This window comes from Phodopus roborovskii, unplaced genomic scaffold (assembly GCF_943737965.1).
Source record: "Phodopus roborovskii unplaced genomic scaffold, PHOROB, whole genome shotgun sequence".
Taxonomy (NCBI): Eukaryota; Metazoa; Chordata; class Mammalia; order Rodentia; family Cricetidae; genus Phodopus; species Phodopus roborovskii.
Window position 1 is genome coordinate 3,866,465 of NW_026126436.1, and position 23,783 is coordinate 3,890,247.

At 37.4% G+C, this 23,783-nt stretch overlaps 1 protein-coding gene across 2 annotated transcripts in view; it reads left to right on the plus strand.

Annotated features, from left to right (window-relative positions):
* The window catches only part of Rngtt (RNA guanylyltransferase and 5'-phosphatase), a 198,055-nt gene that overhangs the window by 171,616 nt on the left and 2,656 nt on the right, over positions 1 to 23,783 (plus strand). For both annotated transcript variants that reach the window (XM_051187498.1, XM_051187499.1), the window contains exon 15: positions 22,602 to 22,725. In XM_051187498.1, the coding sequence (XP_051043455.1) occupies positions 22,602 to 22,725 (124 nt within the window). The remainder of the gene's footprint in view (positions 1 to 22,601; positions 22,726 to 23,783) is intronic.

The window sequence follows — 23,783 nt, forward strand, 5'->3', positions numbered from 1 at the left end:
TTATTCTTCTCTATCTGACAGTGAGTTAATACTAAAGCATGCTTTTGTTTTGTTTTTTCCTTCTATCTGGGCAGCTATGACTCAACAGCTCTGGGCTTGTAGTAATTCTATGTCTTTGGATGTCTTAGATGGAGTGCTTTTGCCTGTGCCCTAAACACTGACCAAATGCCTGTCAATAAAGATAGTTGCAGGAAGGCAGATCTCTGCAATTACATACAAAACGGGAACAAGGACCTGATAGTGGAAAACAGGTCTCACATGTAGCCAAGGGTTGTAATCAGTAAACTAGGACTTGGTAATGGAGAACAGGTTTCTCACATACCTAAGGAATGCAATCAGTAAACTCCAAATACATGGGAGACATGTGCCCAGTAAATAAATGATCAGATGGTATTGAACTCTGGGAAGTAAATCTCAAATTTGTTCCAAAAAGGAATAAGCTACTAGAAGGACCTACTGCAAGAAACAGCCATTTTCATTCATAAGACTATAATGTCAAATATGACCTTCATATTGGTTTAATCCAATCCTCCAGAAGGATTCTTAGTTCTTATGAGTTGATCTTGAGAAATGAGGCTGATTAATTACTATGTGATCTTTTAGCTTGTAGTAGCTTCTTTTGGCCTCTCTTGTTTCTTTCATCTCTCCTATAGTTAGAATCATGCATCCACAGAGGTAAGAGAGCCTAATCATCAGTGATTTCTACACAGGAAACTTCTGATTTCTCAGTGACTACGCTCATTAACTTGAGGATACTCTGTGGTTTAGGATTGTTTTGTTTGATTTGATTTTTTAAAAATAGGTCTTTGGTTTCAAAATCAAAGAAGGTCCTCCTGCCCTGGCCTTTCAAATTCTGGAAATATAGGTGTCTATCACCAAGTCCAGTGTGGTTTTGGTTTTGAACCAAAAGTATGCAATTTGTTATTCATATATGCAAACAAAGGTTTTAACTGAACACATACTACCATACCATGCTAGGAAGGGTTTTCTTATTAGTTCTTTGTTTTGAGACGGGGCCTCTAGCCCAGGCTGGTCTGGCCTCCATTCTGGGATTACAAGCACATATCCCATATCCAGCACAAGCAGTTTTGAAGGAGGCAACTGTCAAAGAGAGAGAATTCAACAGAATGTATTTTGAAGGAAGAGAAGAATAAGGCTTCTTATTGGTGAGACACATAAACTTGTGCAGACAGAAAAAGACTTCCAGAAGAAATGATTCTGGTAAAAGGGAAATGGCTGGCACAGGGAAGGAGTGGCTGATGCAGCAGTTGAGAACATTGAACACTTATGTGTTCAGTCGGTGATGTGGCAGTCTCTAAAGCATCAGCTACACTTAGCCAGTATGCCATGCAAAAGGACTGCAGAAGAGGTGGGTGATATGATCTGCCCATAAGGGTAACCTCTTCGCAGTGCAGTTAGTCTAGGGGCCAAGAGGTGATGGTCTTAAGCTAAGGTTTCTACCTTACTTAACTTTGGTGATTTGTCCTGAAAACATTGTAGTGGTCTTGCCCTGTTTTGTTTTTGTTTAATGAAATAAAATAGAAGATATTACAGGTATTCAGCCAAATAAATAAATAAACAAGCTTATAAATTTGTGTGCCTGTAGTAGCTGTGTGTGTGTTTGTGTTTGTATGTGTGTGTGTGTGTGTGTGTGTGTGTGTGTGTGTTGCTTTGCCTAAGAAACCCCAGATCAAGTGTTTCTCTCTGACAATGCATTTGTGACTACAAAGCAAACTCTGGCATGCAAAGTTCCTCCTTTTATTTACAAGGAAGTTCCGTAGACCATTCTAAAGTCAATACCCTTAGTCAAGATGCCAGAAGTCTTAGACCTAAAGAAGCATATGCTTCAGACTCTTTTATATACTCTGTAAACCTTAGTGATTTCCATCTAAAAGAGTCCGTGTAGATGAGCTTTCATTCACCCTTCTAGCCAAGATTCAAGCCTAGGTCTTCTCTCAAACGCAACTAGGTATAAAAAGGGAATTTTGTTAATTGAACATTTTCATAGAATTCTGTGAATAAACTTGATCATAGAGGGTTTTGTTTGTTTTGTTGTTTTTTTAAAGCCCAAAGCAAAATACTTGTACACAGATACACGCACACAGGTAGTACGTACATAGTACGTATGTATGTATATAATTCTTGGCATTTACATCCCTCCCCCCTCAAGTGAATGGTCTACTGCATGAGAGCAGATACTCTGAGTAAAACATTGAACATAAGAACTGTGGGCCTGGTACCAAAATAGGGAGGGTTGAAAAACTAGTTCTTTGAGTATTTAGGGTCTATTCTCTGAGCTAGTAGCAAATAAACTTAACTAAGTTAGTAAAATACTACATGCTACAAAATAAGTGAAAATTCTCCAAGAGTTCTCACTGTCTGTAGTCATGGGAGAGAGCTGCTGGTAGGCCCATTTGGGGCATTGTTAGCAGCTCTGTTGACACATGAATATATTCCATGTGATTATCATAAAATTGTGGCGTGGAAATTGAACAGCCATGGTGCTGCATTTCAGACTTAACATTTCTAATAAGCTGTAATAAGGAAACATTTAAAATGGGTATAAGAATAGGCATTACTTGCAGTCACAGATGTATGGTCAATTGAAGTGTTTTTGAATCTCAATTTAACAACGCAAACAAATTCCCTATCATTATTAGTATAATTGTTCTCAGCGTTGGGTCTTGATTTTGAAAAAAGCAAGATAAAGAACAAGTTGCTAAAAGAACAAAATGAGCAAAAGGAAATTAACTGAGTTTTTGTCTTGACAAAAGAGGGGAGGAGAGAGATTGCAGCTGCTCTGTCACTTCCTGATTGGCCAGGCCTTTTCTCTCCTGTTGGGCATAGGTATGCTTTCTTCATGATTGAGTGGGGAGTAGGTAGAGTTCAGCTGTTTGCTACCATAGCAGGCCATGAAGTCCGGCTGCATAGTGTTCATGAACTGGGGAAACACTAGGTTGTAGGCCTTTAAAAAGGGGTCTCCCTCCCACCTTTTTATAGCTAAGATGATTTAATTGTGTCATGTGTGTGTGGGGGGGTTGGTTAAGACAGACATTATTCCATAGCAGAACTATTAGATTTCACAAGAAAAGGTACATTATAATACAGGTTTTTTAAAAAAATGGGTTTATTTTTGTTTTAATGTATGAGTATGTGTGTGTGTCTTCATATGTAAAGATACCCATGGAGGCCAGATGAGGGCATCAGATTACTTGAAACTGGAATTAGAGGAGTGTGTGAGCCACCTGACATGGGTGCTGGGAAATGGGCTTAGGTTTACTGTAAACTGCTGAGCCCCTCTCTCCAGCAATATAATTTTAATAAAGCAGTATTATTAACAGTTAACTACATTAGATTATGAGGTAGTTTCACTAGTGTTCTCAGATTAAGATACCCACCATCCCAAAATACAGGCTGAGGCAGTAGAATTGCAAGTTTAAACCCAGTGTAGGTAACAGAGAATTTGAAGCCAGCATAGGCAACTTAGCAAAACCCTGTCCCAAAAAAACAAAAGAATTTCTAAAATCTGATATTCCTATTAAAGTTACAGTTAAATTCATAAGTTTATAAAATATGTGGTTTGTGGTTTTAAAAACAGTAGCTAGGTAGCCACCATTTTAGAAGTGATTTCAATACTCAGTGGCATGCCTTATACATTTTTTCATTGTACAACAAAACTTTCTCCTAAAAGATAAATATGTACTAAATATAGCAAATTTTTGCAAATAAGATGGGAAGTTGTTAAAACTAGTATTAAAGCTACCCCTTCTGTAACCTGAGGTAGAAAAATTACAATTCAAGGCCAACCTGGGCACATTATTGAGTCTCTGTCCCAAAATAAAAGTTGCAGAACAGGGCTGAGAATGTAGGGAACTTGCCTATCGTGTGAGAGGGTCTGGATTCAACCTCTAGTACTCAAGTAAACAAACATTAAAAGTGGGAGAAGGGAAAAGTCCTTTATAGATTTAAAGAAATTTATTATCAACTTACTATAAAAAGAAATTAAAGCCACATGCTTTTAATCCCAGCAGTTGGGAGGCAGAGGTAGGTGAGTTTGAGAACAGGCTGGTCTGCATAGTGAGTTCCAGGACGGATTCCAAAACTACACAGAGAAACGCTGTCTTGAATTTTAAAAATTACAGTGATGACATTGCAGTGAAAACATAAATAGGTTTGGAAACCCTGTTCTTTTTCTAAAGAGAAAAAAGGCCTGACCCTTCATTGAACTCCAATTAGATAGCTGTATTTGAAGGATTATTGCTTTTGGGCTATTCTGAAAGAAACAAAGGCAGCTGAAATCACTGTATAACTTACTGGCTGTCGCATATAATCTAGGCCCACTTGCTCAGGTTGGTGCTGCCCACAGTGGCCTGGGCCCTCCCATATCAATCATCAGTTGAGATAATCTCTCACAGATAGGGTCATAGGCCAGTCAAATAGAAGCAGTTCTTCATTTGAGGTTCCCCTTTTCCTGGTGACTCTGTTGTGTCAAGTTGGCAATTAAAAGCTAACTAGGAAGAAGCATATGCCAGAAGTAGGTAGTATAGTTGAGTCATGTGGAAGTTCTATTTTGAGAAACTTCCACACTGATTTCCATACTGTTGTCATCAACGATAAACAAGGATTTCCTTTTCTCTACATCTTCACCAGCATTTATTGTCATTTATTTGTGGCTCCTGCACCCCTTTTATGGTAGTTATTCTGCTTTGGTGAGATGGGATCTTAAAAGTAGTTTCAATTTGCATTTTACTAATAGCTAAAGTTGTTAAACACTTTTTAAAAAGAGAACTGTATTTAATTCATTGGCCAGTTGTTATTTTTGATGTTTGTTTTTCAATTCTCTGGATATTCTAGATCTAAAGCCCTGCATGAACACCTGACAAAGACTTCCTCCCATTTGTAGGCGAGCTACTCTGTAGTACAATAACTTTTAGATAAGATGCAGGAAATTATATTTGTTTATTTATTAAGGCTTGCTTTGTGGTCTAGAATGGGATCAGTTTTAGAAAAGGCTCCATGTGCCACTGAAGGATATGTTCCTTACCTATTGAGTGGAATGCCCAGGATATAGCTGTTAAATAAAATTATCTATGATTTCAGATGTGGCATCCATGGCTTGTTGTATTCCATAAACCTTCCCCAGGGATGCTGAATCCTGCCTCTGGTTTTTCTGTTTTGTTTTGTTTTTTTTTTTCTTTCTATCAAGCATAAATTGCTTCCTTCTTCATACATATCTGATACATTACTTTTAGTAAGTACTAAGATTATGTTAGATAAATTTAATGGGAAAGTAAAAGGCTACATCATTCTTAATTGTGCTCAAACCAAATTTTATGTATCTGGAAAGTAGCATACTAATAGGAACCAGAGATGGTTCAAGGTAAAGGTATTTGCCACTAAGCTGACTACCTGTACCTTGCATCCATACAGTGGGAGAAGAAAAATAGACTCCATATTGTCCTCTGATCTACACACACACAAATAAATAAAAATCTTTTAAAATGTAATAATAAAAGTTAGCATGGCTCCCTGATTCACAATAGAACCTTGAAAACTTGATAATAAGCAGTTGAGTGATGAAAGTTTACATGATGGGGATCATTTTGTCCAAGTTTGCTACTGGCCAACATGTAGAACTTAAGGCTTGTGGATATATTTCCTCTTTATCTTCAGCCTATTTTAAAAAATAATTTTTGTTGTAGATTATGCTTTATTGAACATCACATGACTTATTAGAGTCCATATGTCTCCTAAAGTTTGCAGTGGGGAAAAACATTGGTTCAATCCATTAGCTCATTGGTTTAACTGTTTAGTCATTTCCTTTGTTGTTTTAGAGTTGGGGATTGAGTTCAGGGCTTCATTTACACACTTGTGCTCTAACACTGATCTGAATCCCTAGCTCCTGTCATTTCTTTTACTTATCTGGGGAGTAGTGTACACACCGGGGCATACTAGTGGAAGTTAGAGGACAACCTTTTGGGAGTCAGTGGGCTCTGACAATCAAATATGTGGGCAGGCTTGTTAGCATGTGTCCTTACCCATGGCAGTTATCTCACTGCCACCAGGCTGATCTTGTGATCTCTTGCCTTTACTTGAGATTATACTACTGACATGTGCCACCATAACTGGTTAATATCTTGATAATAGGATTTTATCAATAGTAAAGAAATTACTCTTTTTTTCTTTTTTTTTTTTTTAATTACCTCACTCCCTGACAATGAATAATAGAGATAATGGGGAGCACTTTAGGCATTAAAGTACTTGAATATTGTAGAATAAGAATATCTGGTTGGTGATTGTTAAGTCCTTTTTCAAGTTCTAGTTCTAAAGTATTTGATTTTATGAGATTTTTGAGCTATGCTTCAATTATTTAGGAATATATTTCATAAGTATGATACTGGTAGCTAATTTATTGTAATCGCCTTAAACTCTAAACCTCTTTGAGTGTTTTATGACAATTCTAGTATCCCGGGAGGATGAGGTAGGTTTCTATACAACTTGTCGTTCAGGGAGCACATAGACACAACGTAGAATTTGTTGGATACTGCGCTCTCTGTCTCTCTCTCTTTCTCTCTCTCTGTCTCTGTCTCTTTCTTTCTCTCTCGATCTATTTGTATCCATTCTCTGTAACTCTTTAGATTACTTTCTTGGAGAAGAAATATGATCCATACACATCAAAAGACTTAAAATGCCTCTAAGTGACTATTTTATACCAAAGTCAGGGTACAGCTGCTGTAGACTAAGAACTCTGTACATCTTTGTGATTTCAGATTCAGGTATAGATTTGTAAGAAATAGAATCTTCTTTGTTTTTTAATGAGAGACAGAAAAGGGATGGCACATCAATAAATGGTACCTTGTGAAACCGAAAAGCTTCTGTACAGCAAAAGACACTGTCATTCTGACAAAGTGGCAGGCTACAGAATCAGGAAATATCTTTACCAATTGCACTACTAATAGAAGAGTAATATCTAGAATATATAAAGAACTAAAGCAACTGAACATCAAGAAACAACCCAATTAAGACTGGGATACAGAACTAAGCAGAAAGTTCTCAAAAGATGAAACACAAATGGCTGAGAAACACTTAGAAATATGTTCAACAGTCTTAGTCATTAGGAATATGTAAATTAAAACTTCTTTGACTTTCATCTTATGCAGTCGGAATGACCAACATTAATAAAACTCATGCTGGCAAGGATGCTAGGAAAGGAGAGCACTTACTTGGTCATTGTAGGTAGAAGTATAAACCTGGTATACCCAGTTTGGAAATTAATGTGGAGGTTCATCAAAAAGCTAGAAATCAATCTACCACAAGATCTGGCAATACCATTCTTTACCCAAAGAACTCTACATCTTACTGCAGAGATACTTGTTCATTTGTGTTCATAGAAACAGCTTAGATGTTCATCAACTAATGAATTATGTGGTTTGAATAAAAATGGCCTTCATAGACTCATAGGGAATGGCATTGTGGAGGTATGCCATTGGTCACTGTGGGGAGGGTGGGTTTTGAGGTCTCAGATGCTCAAGCTAGGCCTAATGGGAATGTCTCTTCCTGCTGCCTTAGGAAGCATGCTGCTTTTCCAGCACCATGTTTGCCTGCATGACACCATGCTTCCCACCATGGCACTAATGGACTAAACCTCTGAGCTTTAAGCCATCCCCAATTAAATGTTTCCTTTTATGAGAGTTGCTGTGGTCATGGCATCTATTCATAGCAATAAAAACCCTAAGACAAATTGGTAATAAAAATGTGGTACATTAATTAAAAAAAAAGAAAGAAAGAAAGAAAGAAAATTTGGTACATTTACTTAATGAAATATTATTTATCTGTTTAAGAAAAATGAAATTGGGCCTGCCATAGTGACACACACCTTTAATCCCAGCAGATTAGAGACAGAGGGAGCTGGATCTCTTGAGTTTAAGGCTAGCCTGATCTATGTAGTGAATTTCAGGACAGTCAGAGCTACATAGTGATTTCATGTCTCCAAAAGGAGGAGGGGGGGGGGAGGCTGTTGGTGGCCATGTCAGAGGGGTAGCAGGTAGCAGTTAAAATTCAGGAAGCCAGCTCACCAAGAAGCAAAGCTCTTATGGGTGAACCTCAGATAGGCAGGGGCCCAAGAGCCTTGGCCCCAGAATGTCTCTTGCTACACTGTGTGTCTTTGCATGTTTGCCACTGCTGTTTTTCTCTGGCATGGTGTGAATGGCATGGGGAAATCTCCGTTGTCCTTAATGTGGTGTGATTATTTTGTGGAAATATCCTATTCTGTTGGGCATTTTTATCTATGGATTATTATGAAGATGATTTCCTCTTAAGCTATACTGTTTAAATAAAACAGTGATTTTATACAATAATAGTGTTACTTTAAATGGGATTTTGATGATTGAGGGTGTCTAATATAGTAAGGGATAAGGGTTAGTTTAGTGAGAAAATAATATGGATAAAAGCAAGATATAGTATTGCCTTCACTTCTGATAGAGCAGGGGCTGCAGAGGATAGAGAATAAGAACTAGAAAATGTTACGCAGCTGTTTTCTCTTGAGGAGCTGTATGGATTGTGATTTATGTTAATGATTAAGAAAGACAATTGAGCCCCAGAAGCCCAGATAGCTCAAGTTCTTTTAATCTTAATGTTGGGCGATGTGTTCTCGGGTTTTAGTCTGCATCATAGCTAAAACAAAGCTTTAAATATGACTTAAAGTTAAGTTAAGATGTCTTTGTTAATGGCTTTGAGGTAGAAAATCTTGGAAAAAAATCTAAAGTTTAGAAAGGCACATAGTTGAGAGAGGGACTCCTTAAGGTCAGAAAACTGGAACAGAGCAGCCCAATTATTATCAGCTGATGTTCCTTTCTTGGTAGGATTGGTTGGTGATCAAAGGTGATGATTAATTCCTTATACTCATTTCTGCCTCAGTCTCCTTATATAAGAAACTGTTGATGAGTTGGTATGTACCCTGAGGATTTAAAATAGAGCTGAGTGATTCTTGTTCATATATAAAAGTTTAGATTTGTGATTCTTCTAGGATTTCTTATAAGATTACCTTTTGAGATAAGTAATAAAATGATTGCTCCTTTCTTTATAAACACAAAATGTAGCCTGCCAGCAGAAAAACTAAGAAAAATACCTTGCTTGCTCATAGTATGTTCTCTAAAAGTTGCTTGGATATGAAGTACATGGGCTCTTGGGACAACTTATTTTTTACCTGCAATACATAAAAAGATTAATCATGTAAGGGATATGGAAAAATATTCACTTAAAAAATAGAATTTAATGTGGATGTTAAGTTTCTGTCCAGCCCAGTCCCACAACTGCTTAGTTCCAAGTAAACACATGGAGGCTTATATTAATTATAAACTGGCTGATGGCTCAGGCTTCTTATTGGCTAGCTCTATCTTAATTATTAACCTATTTCTATTAATTTGTGTATCTCCACATGGTCTTGGCTCACCATTTATGTCTGGGTCTCTTTCTTCCTTAGCATGCATCTTTCTAGCTCATCCTCTGCCTTTCCCTTCCCAGCATTCTCCTAGTCTGCTAGCCCCACCTATACTTCCCGCCTGGCTCCATCCTATCCACTGGCTGAAACAGCTTTATTCATCAACCAATAAGAGAAACATATATTCACAGTATGCACAAGGACATGCCCCATCAATGTAACCATGCAGTAATTTTTATTTTGCTTAAAAGATTATACTGATGTTTATAAGATGTGAGGGAAAGAACTAACACATGAGAGAAGGAAATCACCAGGAAAGATGTAGAAAGTTAGAAAAAAGGCATCAAGATAGACAGAAGGGAAACATCAGAAGAATAGAGTAGAGCAAGCAACAGTAAGAATAAGAAAATGAAGAACTAAGCTTTGGCCCTCAGAAAAGTCCTTGTGTGTCTGTCTGTCCAGTAGTTTGTCTACTCTGCATCTCCTCTTCAGTTTCTGTGACCTGCTGAAGGCTGGCCATTCCATTCATCAGCACCCTAGGTGAGATCCTACCATGTTGGAGATGTCTGTATTTGTATGTTTTCCCCCTTTTTTTTTTTTTTTTTTTTTTTTTTTTTGCCAGCCCCAGAGAGTTAAGTTTAACCCCCCTCACCAGTCCCAGAGTATTAAGTTTTACTCCTTCTGATAGAAAAGCCAAACTGAGTGATTTATTTGACAACTCGGTGGCTCCCCCTCAAACCCAGAACTGCTGGAGGCTGGTCCTTATGGTGGGGGGTCAGGGACGGGGAGGAAATGTAAAGTTTGCAGGTAAATTGGTAAACTAGAAACTATCATCGTGAGTGAAGTAACACAGATCCTGGAAGACAAATATTTTGTCTTGCACATGATGTTACCTTTTAAGCTTTAGATATGTATTTCAATCAAAATAACCACAGAGGTTAGGTAGCTAGTCAAGGACCACAAGTAGGAGGGTATTTTCCAAAAAGGGTGAATAGAATAGAAAGATACGATGGGGAAGCTAGACTAGAAGGATTAAATGGGGAAGGAGAAGGGGAAAACAGGATAAAAGAGGGAATATGAGGAAGAACAACTAATCCAAAGGTTTTTGGAAAGGTGTGTGGAAACCTGCTATTGTAGAAGCTTCCTATAATATATACATATTTGAAAGTAATTTAAACCGAGTCACAATATAATGGGGTAAACAGTGCTCCAACTAGATAGCTTATGTCACCAAGTAAAATCTCTAGTGTCAGGAATGGTCACATCTTGTTGAGTCATTGTCCAAAGGGGTCCCTTTACACCACCCCTCCCACTCTGCCAAACAACCCAATCAATGCTACATTGATTGTCCTTCATAACCTGATGGTAAGGCGTGTTGCTGAAGGCACCACTTACTTATGTCACCAAACATGGAGAAATTGAATTGATGCACAGCTGAAAAAAAAAAAAAAAAAAAAAAAAAAAAAGCTTTACCCTTACTGACTAGCATTCATGATACTGGAAGTTACTTTGTATACTATTTACTAGAGGAGAAAAGCAGTCATCACTTCTTCCAGCTACAAACCCTGAGACCTACAACAGTGTCTGCAAAATATCATGGTGCAAAAATGGCACAAATGTCTTGGGTAGCCAGCCACTTCTCAGTCAGATTAAAGGCTTATTACATGAGATTAAACCTATATCTGAATCTGCTGAAGTGTTGAAGAGCCTGAGAGTAGGCATGGACCTATGGGAAAACCCAGTACTTTTACTCTGCTAAAGAACATAATAATAAAATTATTCCTAATGATATTGCTATAACCATAGGTCAGTGCATAACACAACCCTCATCAGAGACTTCTTTGGGCAGCACATAGTGATTTATGTGGAGACTTTGGAGTACCCATCTCTAAAATGGGATGCCTTTATCAAACCTATCCCCCCAAGGCTCAGAGATCTATATGAAAGAGGATGCAGAAGGAAAGATTATAAGAGCCATGGGTGGTAAATGATTCTTAAGGATGCTGTGTCATCCAGAAACACTGTTGCTACACATATGAACTCACAGCAACTATGACAGCACATAAAATAAATTGTACAAGTTCAAACAAGACAAAATTTCAGCACTGAGAAGGGGAAATAGATACAAAGTTCCACTGGTAACTGAGAAGCTAATTGCTTTCTGGGCTTTCTCCATGGAGTGTCACTGGATACAAACTCACACTATATATAGGTCAGTCCCTATGCCCATGAGTAGTCAGTCAATACAAAATGGACTCCATATTTTTGTTTGTTTTGACCTTTGGTTTTATGTTTTGAGAGAATGAACATATTGGTTGGGTAGGGAATACAGCAGATGTGGGAAGAATTAGAGGAGAAAAAAATATAATAAAAATACATTGTACATAGAAAATTTTTAAATAAATGGATAATTATCAAATTCAATATGGCAAATATCCTTAAGAGTGACTTTTTAGGTTCTATCAGTGAAGCATAGTTATGCATATACTCTTGACAACAGAACCACCCTGTATTGTGGAAGGTCATCCTCTCTAACCACAGACTCAGCTTCAGGCAGATACACTTAGAGCATTGGGGGGGGGGGTGAGGACACCTGCCTAATCAGCCAGATCAGATAAATCAGTCCTGGCAAGCAATGGGGTGACAGATGTCAGAGCCAGATCACCTTCACATCCTGTACTTTGTGAATGACATATATTGATTTCACAAAAGGTATCTTTAAAAAACAAGTAACATTAGATAGGCCAGTCATTATACTTATAGTTGTTTATAATGAAAAAGGTGTTAGATACGCATGATGTATTGTAGCCTCATATTGGAAGGTAAAGCTTTTTTTTTTTTTATTTATTTGTTTTATTATTTTTAGCATGCAACAGATTCATAGTTTGCTTGTACTTCTCATCATGCTTGGTACTAAACAGACAGGGAGTCATTATTTTGTGTCATAGAACTCAGTACTCTATTTACCTTACTAACCTTACCTGGCAGAATGTAGAGCCCTGCATGGACTCCTGAGGCACCTTGAGGAAGCCTGAAGCTGTTGCCTGGAACATCTTGCCCCAGAGTTGTTACTGGTACTACCTGATTTGCTAACACACATCTGCTGGGGAGGAACTAAGCTTGAGAACTTGCACACTTGGCCCTTGATTGTTTTCCACTATGCTGAGTCAGTATATAAGCCCGCACCTTCTCCTCAATAAATGGCATTCGGCATTCCTGTTGAATGAATGACCCACTGTCTTTTCTCTAGGCCTTCACCCGATCAGTGGAACAGGTCATAGCCAGAAGTGCCTATTGTCTCTATTGGAATCTTTTCTTTTTGCTAGGTGTTCCCAATTCCCATTGAAAGGTCATTTGTTCCAATGATGTCTTCTTATTTGATCTAAAAATCAAACAAAAGCTTTGCAGCTGTGAAATGTAGCCAATATTAAAATTAATCTATTGTAAATCCTTAATGACTAAGAAATCCTGTAATTTGCTGTGATTTCTGGTAGTGCTGCATGTAGAATAGCAAACAGTAGAAATGATAAAGATCAAAATGATACACACTTGGGAAGAAAACGAAAAGTTCAGGCAGTGTTGTGTCCACTACCCTTCATCAGTCACATATTAGTTCATCTCATGTCTATAGAGCAGTCAGCAGCAAATATTAAGGAACAAAAGGGGTCAAGTAAGAACATCACCTTAAAAAGAGTAATGTTTACAGGCAAATTTTAACTGTCTGAGGCAGTATTATGTATTTGAAGAAATGTGGAGATCTTTGCATAACTCAGCACAAAATTTCCTGGAAGTAAAAAAGTGGAAACCACATTCAGAGAGACTATAGACGCCACCATCATAGTAAACACATACAGTGCTTCTTCTTGAGCTAATTATGTCAGTTAGCACTCTGAACCATGTAGGTGTTTAGTAATTATTTTATAAATTTTGTGTTTAACTGGAACATTTACTTGTTTTTGGAATAGGCTGTTGTCTTAGTTACTTTTCTGTTGCTATGATAAGACATGACCAGAGCAACTTATAGAAGAAAGGGCTTATTTGGGGCTTACAGTTTTAGAGCGTGAGTCCATTGACCACCATGGCAGGAAGCATGGCAGCAGTGGGGTAGGCAGGCATGGTGCTGGAGCAGTAGCTGAAAACTTATATCTTGTTCTACAAGCTCAGGGGAGGGAAGAAGGAATGAAAGGAGAGAGCATATATTCACAAACGTAAACTAACTGGTAATGGCATAAGGTTTTGAAACCTCAAAGCTTGCCTCCAACAATGCCACACCTCCCACCTTGTAATCCTTCTCCCAAAGTTCCACCAACTGGTAACTAAGTATTCAAATATATAAGCCTATGGTGGCCATTGTCATTCAAGGTGTCACATCCATTTAAAACTCAAGATAAGTAAAAGCAAATTACAAGAAGTTTTTATTTTCATTTTGTGCTTTAGATCCTTGCTTTCAGGTTCCATAATTCTTGGAGCCATTGTAAGACTTCCCTATTAAAGGATAATAGTATTAATTCCACTATTTAAGATTATAACTCAGTTGAGCCCAATTGTAATGCCTTACACCTACCTGTTCTAGGGAAACTGGGGCAGGTTGAAGCCATTGTGGTTATAGGCAAGCCTGGACCACAGAAGTGAAACCTAGATAGATAGGTAGGTAGGTAGGTTGGTTGGTTGGTTGGTAGGTTGGTTGGTAGGTTGGTTGGTTGTAAAAGCAAGTGATCCAGTCCATCTCTGCTTGCCTTTTGCATGTTCTTCATTGCCATTACCAACAGGGAGCCTGTGGTGCCTCACATCCATCTGAGGCAGTGAACAGTAGAGAGCGCAGATCTGCAGTGTATGTCTGAGAACATTAAAACTGACAACTTTTGTAGCAGGAAGAAAGGAAAGATGAACAGATTTAAAGATTGTTCTGGCTTCCCTTTAAAAAAAAAAAAGTGTGTTTGTTTGTTGTGTATGTGCTGGTACCAGAAGAGGGCAGCAGATATCCAGGATGTGGAGTTTCAACTGGTTGTGAGCCACCTGATATGAGTGCTGGAAACTGAACTCCAGTTCTGTAAGAACAGCATGCACTCTTAACTACTGAGCCTCCTCTGCAGCCTGCTTCACTGTCTCCTTCCCTGCTTTGGAATGCTGGGCAAGTCCTCAACTGTGGAGCTATACCCTAGCCCAGGTTTCCTTTTGCTGGCTGTCAACAGTACTAGTTAGTTGAGAAGCTGAGCTCTTGCATTTAGTGAGCACTGGGGCAAGAAGGAAACCCATGACTTGTGTGTCATCTAATGAAGGGATGGGAACTCATTTTGTGCCATGATCTCAGCACTTCAAGCAGGGTTTGTTACCTCTTTATTAGTTGCCTTCCCTTACATTTTGTATATAAATTGATGAGTAGATTTCGAGATTTGTAATGTGGAAAGGGATGAACAAAAACAATTGAAGACAAAAGTTATCCCACTTTCTCTTTTTACAATCCCACAGACACTTAAGTAAGTCTAAAAAAATACCTAACAGCCCCCTTTATTCAGCAGATAGATTGAGATAGCTAAACATTTGTATTCTGCACAAACAGCATAGCATGCATTGAAATACTATCTCAAGCCTTGGAATCAAATATCAATATCCTCATATCCTGTTCCACATTTTTTTTCATATAGTTCTTTTTTTTTTCTTTTTTCTTTCTTTTTCTTCTTCTTTTTTTTTTTTTTTAAATCAAAATAGCTACTCATTTTGCAAAGCTCTACTAATGCACCGAGGACCCTTGATACAAATGTATGTATGTATGTGTATATATTCCTTCTGATGAATAATGTGCATGTTTGCATTATGTCAAGCATGCGTCATAGTATTTTCCTAAAACATTAAAATAATCACAGCTCCTGTGCTTTATTGCAACTCCCTGTAAGTTGCTGCAGGTCTCCTCTACAACACTACAGCTCCCTGTGAGTTAATGCAGCTTCCTTTCATGTGCTCTCTTACAAGTTGGTGCAGCTCTTGGTCTTCATTGCTGTATGGGAATTGTGAAGATTTCTTGGTTTTTATACCTCTGTTTCAAAGGCTAGCCTGGTCATTATTATCATTACTAAAACAATGTATTAAATATATAGTGCTAAAACGTTGAAAATTAGCAGATACAGAGAAGACAAAAGAAACCACTGCTATCATGTTGCAGTTGACCTGTCCAATTATTCTATATACCAGTTGATTACATTTTGAATAATAAATATGATTTGAGTTTATTGGGAGGTATTAAACAGTAGTTTACTGTGAATTTCATATCATCAAGTTGTAATCTATCTATAATGACTTCAAGATAAACAAAGTGAAATTTATAACTTCTTACTCTTTAATTGTTTACTCTTGGTGGCTCAAGGTCTGGTTGAAAGGCTTAAAGACCTCATCAATCTTGAGGATATATCCCCTGTTGCTGTGATGCTACCTAGCAGATACAGGGATGACATTTAAAAGCAGTTCACTTACTTAGTAGAGGTCAATTTAAAGGTTCTGGCATATTAAAACAGTAGCTTTCCATGTGTGTTCTTCCTCCAGCAAATGTATGTGTTTTGTAAAGGCAATCTCACCATGGCAAACCTACTCTAACGAAGCTGTTCTCAAAGGAAGCCATCTTTATTCAGATCTCTTGGTACCACATGGAAAACATTTTCATTTCTGAGCTGTTTTTATTTTCTCTTACTATAAATACTAAAAAGTAAATGAAGATCATAAACCAAAATTTTTAAATGTTTTTAAAATTCCATCTTATGTCATGTTATAGAGGTAAAGTTTGAATTATCAAGAAGTAGAATTTTATCTTTAGAAAAGAAAAAATGACCACTTTAGTTTAACTCCACAAAAGGTGATGGAAACCTTCAAGTACAAACCAGTATTCACAGTGTCAGTGCTCTTCCCCATGTCCTTGTCCTTTACTCCCTCTGTGGCCAAAACAAATGGTGATGGGCCTTCCTTAGCATAGCTTAGACTGTTGAAAAGTAATTTGTTCTTTGAAAGCTCCCTTGGAGAGTCCCCTTGAAGGTAGAAACAAGCCAAACCAGCCTGAGAATCCCTGTGATCAAACTTGAATTGTTGAGCAGCAAAATAATGAAGACAGTGCTTCATAAGTCATCACTTTAAAAAATATCTACAGTCTATACTACTAGCCAATTAGAGAAAAATGGGCACGTCTTCCTTGCAGAAGTCCAGTTAGTGAGTGTGTAAGGAAAGAAAGGAGCAGAAAAGTCCCCTGAAACACTTCACTTTGTAATCATTGTGGGCAGGTTTGTGAATGGATGAGTGCTTAAAGTCAGTGATCAAACCCTGTAGAAATGAAGTATTTGTATAACCTCAGATGATATCTCCTAAGAAATTTAAAAATTGTGTTATTAGTAAATTCCACATGTGACTGGAGAGGTACCTGTTCATTAAGAGTACTGGCTGCTCTTCAGGAGACCTGGGTTTGATTTGTAGTATCCCCATGGTTGTTTACAACCATCTGTAACTCCAGTTCCATGAGATCTGATCTTTTTTTCTCATCTTTGTTGGCACCAAGCACACAAGTGGTACTCAGAGACAAACATGCAGGCAAAACATCCCTACACACGAAGTTTAAAAAATAAGTTGAATAGGGGGCTAGAGAGATGGTTCAGCAGTGAAAAGCACTGGATACTCTTCCGGAGGATCTGGGTTTAATTCCCAACACCCACATAGCAGCTCAAGACTGTCTGTAGCTTCAGTGTCAGGGGTTCTAAGATCCTCACACAGGCAAACATCAATGCACATAAAACAAAAATAAGTAAAATAAATGAACATAATTGTTTAATAACCCCTTTCCAGGAAGTAGACTTTCAAAAGTCAAAAGACATATGACTCACACCAACCAATAGAGAAGAAAAACCTGGCAAACAACCACCCTGACTAAGTAATCACATTTACTGTCACCAGTAACACAGTGAGCTAGTATAGTGTGGGTAAGATCCAAAAGGCTCTCCTTGTCACACACAGAAATTCTTTATCATGAGCAAACATTGGGGGGGGGATCCAACTTTGGGCATCATTCTTGAAATAGCTAATGACACTTTTTTTTTAAGTATTCAGGGAGCTAGGTGTGATGACTCATGCCTGTAGTCCTAATGCTTGGGAGGGAGGACCTAGCTGGGAGGGTTATCGTGACATGAAGGCCAACCTGGGTTACAGAGCATAAATAAATAAGGGAAAAACTAAGGACTATCTGAATAATTGTTGCAGATTGGGAGAAACTAATATGTGGCAATTAAATCCAAGTGGTTTTCTGGATTGAGTCCTGTTACAGGTAATGACAGAAATCCTAATAGTCTTTATGTTATACCAATATTAATTGTTTTTTTAGAATTGATAGCTATACACTGATAAATGGAATATAAATGTTAGCAGAAAGTGGCAGAAGAAACTAGGAAACCTCCACCACCACCTTTACAACTTTTCTGTCAATCTAAAATCTTTCCAAATTAAATGTTAAAAAAGTAGAAACTCCTGACGGCCTTCTTGATATATGGGTAATTTTGTTTTGTTTTTAATGGTTTGGAGCAAACAGAAGCTGTTCTCTAAGATGCCCACTTGATATGGCCACCCAGCAGGGCAGCTATCTACAGGTTCCTGTTGTACTACCAGAAATAGAACTATTTTCACCCACTTTGTGCAAGTTACCAACATTTAGCATGGCTTTTGTGATTTGTTAGTGTGTTCCCATTCAGATTATTAAATCAATTTAATATAATAATGGGTACAGTGTAAAATTCTAACTTATAAATATTTTATTCTTTCTACTATTAAGCACTCATTAACTCAAACTAAGATAGCAGACTTGCTATAGAAGACCGACAGGGGTCCTCTTTTAGTCAATAATGATATGAATTGGCTGAAGATGAATATAGATATTCAAATTCAGTCTCTCTGTACCTCATTCAATTTTTTCAATGAGACCATTAGTAAAAACTTTAGTTTGTGCACATATGAGAGATATTATTTTTATCAGTTAAAGATATTTGCCATTCAATCAAATGTATACCTTGCAGCCTGCCTGTAGTGTGAATATAATGTGTAACCAATAAATAGCACCATTTCTTGTAGAATATGGACATGAATTTAAGTTAGCAGTTGTAGGTACATGCATTTTCTGGAAAGATTTTCTCAGATTGCTAATACTTGGCCAAGCAGCTACAGTAGATAGTTAGTAATGTTTCTTAATTGATGTAGTAAATTAAGCCACACATAATTTAAAACAAGGCTGAAACTGAGAACACAAAAGTGATAAGCTATATGAAACTTTACCCCCAGTTGCTAGTCAGTAAAAGAACAAATTGCACTTGTTGACTAGCAAGCAAGTTAACATTCTTCTAAAATGCCAAAGATAAAATTTTGTTGACAGCTGCTTTCAGAGTGTACCTTTTTATGTCAGTGTGATTCCATTAGTGAGTTTACTTGTAAAGTTGCTTAAAGAAAATAGGCAATATTTCTTGTTCAAAGAAATAAAAAACGACATAACTAAGGGGAAAGCTATTGAGTAGTCATGGATCCAAGTGTAATGTTGTCAGGATGTTCAAAGAACTTCCAGCAACCTTTAGACGCTGTGTAACCTTATCAGAATGCTAACTTACTTTTACAGAAGGGGAAAAGCTGTGCTAGAATTCATATGAACTCTCAAGGGATTCTACATAGCTGACAGATAGCAAAGTTGGAGGCCTTACACTCCTGGCTTTCACCTCCTGCAAAACTACAGTGGTTTAAATCTCACTCATCATTGACACAGACAGGTAGATCACAGGATCTATTGAAATAGCCCCCAGCTCCAAAGGAAAAATATTAGATAGATGTGCTAGTACATACCTGTGACCTCATAGTACCTGGGAGATTAAGACAGCAAAATCATGAATTTGGGGACATGCTGAGCTATAGAGGAAGTCTCTGTCTCCAACAGTAGCAAAAGCAATAGAGCAGTCAGTGGAATAGAGAGCCCAGGAATATGTTCTCAACCTACAGACAATGATATTCCACAAGGTTACACAAACAAGGGAAAGCTGATTTCCTCAGGAAAAAACTGCTGAGGAAACTGGATATCTAGAAAATGATGGACCTTTGCCCTTATACCATGTAAGAAGTTAACTCCTAAGTAGGCTAAAAACTGAAGCATAAAACCTTAAACTATTGAACCTCAAAGGATTAAAAACAAAACAAGAATTGGGGACACTTTAGGAAGAGATCTGGCAGTAACTTGTTGGGTGACACCAGAATCACAGTCAGCAAAATGAAAAATAAACAGGGTCATTAAACTTAAAAACTGTTGTTTATAATTATCACAGTGGTCTGTATGATGAAAGAAAAGAGTTATAAACATTGTCTGATGAGAGTTAATGGCAAGACATAAAAATCAACAATACCAAAACCTTGATTAAAAGTATAGGCATCCCATCTCAAAAATAAACAAAAAGAGTACAAAATAACTGAAATACTTTCTCATTCAAATATAAATGTCTGTTAAATTTGTGTTCTTTCAGTTGTGCTGTATTGTATATCCCCTGTTAAAATAATAAATGGCTCAAACTAGTGGTATGTGCGTGTGTGTGTGTGTGTGTGTGTGTGTGTGTGTGTGTGTGTGTGTAAGTAGAAAAAAAAAAAAGGCATGACAAGTTTTCTCTTATGTGCAATCCAGAGGGAAAGGACATCAAAGTTAAAGGAAATATGTTAAGGTATCTTGTCCTTAGTCCACTGAGGGGGGCAAGGGAAGGAAATGGGAGTAGTGGTAGTTATAGTCAAATATGTCATGTGCACAAATGAAAAGCTCTGACAGAATTACATTAATATTTATAGTTAACATATGCTAATGAAAAATTTCTTTAAACAGGCAAAAGTAGTTGGACATGCTTCTTATCCCAGCACTTGGCTAAGGCAGATCACACATTTAAGGCCAGGATGACACCAGAAGTTCAAGGCCAGCTTGGGCCACACAGTGGGACCCACTTTCACACACCTACCCCCAAATGGCAAAGGAGTCAAATAGATATTTTTCCAGAAAAGGTGTACAACCAATAAGCACGTCTTATCATGAACCATAGTATCATAACATCTGTTTCCTGTCAGGATGGCCAGCATGTAAGGGTTGCACTGTTGGTGATGTGATACGGTTTAGTCATTTTGTTTATTAATATGAAAGTTGCTTGGAAAATAAAAAATTTGAATTACTATATGATCCAGGAGTCTCACTTCTGGGTATATACCTCAAAGTGATATTTATACCCCATTTTCTCACAGCATTAGTCACAGTAGCAAAGAGGTAGAAAGAATGTCCATCAACAGATGAATGGCTGAAGAAAATATAATGCATATCTGTAATGGTATATTATGTAACCTAAAGAAGAATACTATCACATGCTACAATATGAGTGAACCCTGAGCATGTTGTGCTAAAGCAAAATAAACTTCTTTAGAAACATAAATACTATGCTATCCTACTCATTTGAAATGTTTAAAGTAGAAAAACTATAAAGCCACAATCAGAAAATAGGAAGGTGTAGATATGCAGGAGGTGCAAAATTGTAGGATTGGAAAGTACATGAATCGGAGAAGTTGACTATACAGTAGTAAATGTGTTTAATATTGCTAAAATGTGCCTTTATAATGGTTAAGGCAGAATGTTGGCTTTCTTAGAGTCTTTTATTTAGTTACACTTTTACTGATTTCCTACTCTGTATCAAGGACTTTCTTCCCATGATTTAGTATATTAGAAAGTCCTTTGTTCTTGAAATTAGAAAATGCAGACTTTAGAAGATTTAGAGACTTAACTTCTGTTAAACCTTGTTTGGGACATAGCCCAGAGGTGGTTGCCGAGATGGAATGAATTGCCCAGTGCCTATATGTAAGTGATGAATCAAAAGTAAAAGGAGATGAACTCATGCTAAGTCAAGTGAGGGAGAGTAGAGTATGGATTATTTGAGGACACAACTGCCTAGGTAGCTTAACAGTGGGCATCATTTTTTGTGAGAAGATCAAGTCAGAGAGCCAGATTTGCTAGACATCCTGGGCCTGTTGGACTTGTTAGGTGTGTAGAAAATGTAAATGATCGTTCAAAAACAACACTCATCTAGAGGGAAGGAAGACTGTTTGAAAGTTTGTTTTTTTTTTTTTATGAAGACACGCCCTCCCTAATCTGTGAATTGAAAGCAGCTTTTAAAATTTTGCATCCCTTCATCTTCCTAGGTGGTAGTGAATATGTAGGCAGAAAATGGGAGCATTTCAAATAATGCTAATGAAGTTTAGTGATTACAATCTACCATATTGTGTGAGAGAGTTGTTAGTTCTGAAGGATGAAGACAGAATTCAAATATTACCATGACTGGCATTTGATTGGGAAAGTGCAAAGATAAGCTTAGGTTCCTTTTATGAAAACTATTCTCCCAGCCTGATGGAATATCTTTTAAAACTTACCATAGTTACCATGGAGACTCGGTGGCTTTGATAGAGTATGTTGTAATCCATATTCAATCATCTGAGGTAAAGAAGCCAAGAAACACATCAGCTAAAGTCAAAGTAGTTTCCTCTCTAAATCTGTACTCTCTGGAAAGATGAAAGGGAAAAATAGCCTAAGGAGTAGGTTTAGGTTAATTATCATTGCCTGAAAATTAAAATTTAGGAAGCATATTGCCTGAAGTTGATGCTAGTCTTTATTTTATTTATTTATTTATTTACTTATTTATTTTTATGATGTGTAGCGCTTTTACCCATAGTAAAGAGAATTTCTTGGGTTTTGGCATAGGAATTTAAATGGTAAGATCTTTCTGAAAGTTGATGAACTCTAAGCAGTGTACTCAGTTTCTGAAAGCCAGAGAAACACAGACAGGATTGCAGGCATTGTCCCCATGGTAACATATTTGCATTTGGCCCAGAAGTGGTAGCTTTCTGCTTAGCTTCTTTTAATTGCTATATATTGACAGCCATTTTCACAACTCTGAAGTGTCAGATACATGAGCATGTGTACTGGGAGTGTGCACCATATCTTCAGGCTTGATTAGACACTTGAGATGACAAAGAGCTCTGCTTGAAGAGTTACTGAGGTGTTTTTGGCATTTCCTAATGTGTCTGTCACATAGTGGAAGCAAAAAGCCTTTCAAATGATTTAAATATTTTCATCAATTCTCTTTTAAAACAGGTGACAAAAGAACTAAAACAGTACGACAACAAAATTATAGAATGCAAATTTGAGAACAACAGCTGGGTCTTTATGAGGCAGAGAATAGACAAAAGTTTCCCAAATGCCTACAACACAGCCATGGGTGAGTATGAACAGTGGCCATTACATTAAACTTCAGAGAGTATTATGGCGTCAGAGCCCACATGTACTGTTGGCCAGCACCTTACTAACCTCTAGTCAAATGGAAGTCATTCTGCCTGGGCTGGGGAGCTGCTCTGTGTGCCTGAGAGGGCTAAGAGGGCAGGATGGTGGCTGCATACTAGTAATGAATGGCAGCAACAGTGGGAGCCATGATAATTTCTGATTTGTTCAAAACTATTAAAACCATTGTTTGCCAGATGGTAAGAAACAAAATTAGCAAAAGAAAATGTAATTTCCAGTTCCTAAAATAACTTTACAAACAATGAAGAGAAAGTAAATGAAAACCATTTTAAAACATAAAAACTGCCCTGCTGTCCTTCAGGATGTTCTTTGGGTGTAAGCTGAATGCCTGGGAATTTAGAAATGCTTGTGGTCTTCACAAGAAACACCACAAATTCATTTGAGTTTATAAGGTATTGTAATATAGAGGTAGTTAAAAATATATATAAAAGGTACAACAGAAGAATATAGATTACTAGACTGTGCAGTTGTCTATAGTGTTCATTTCTGATGGTGATGGTGATCATGAGAAACAGAACAATAGAGAGAGGTGGCCAGTTGAGACTTTTCACTTTAAAAGATACTGTTTCACATTCAGGTTGTTTGTTTTGTTTTTTAAGTAGATTTATGTTCAGACAAGATGAGTTCATTTCATTGTCTTCTCCCCACCCCCCAAAAGCCAAATAGATAAATGAAATGAAAAGCATTGGTTCTAAATTTTTATTACTCAAGGAAAGATACTTTGTTTATTAGGCTATTATATTTTGTGTCCTTTCTTCAACTAAATGATTAAAATAACAATATGGATGGCAGCTGTCATTAAACCTTCCTATACCTAGTAGCAGGGGCGAGTGCTGTTCTATTTCACAGAATGGACAGCCTTCTGGGCTTAAAAACTGTACTTTCCTGTGTATAAGATTTAGTTGAGTGCAGACTTTCATGGGGTGTGCTATACTAGACTAAAATTCCTTAGCATTCTTGCTTGAAATTAATACTCCA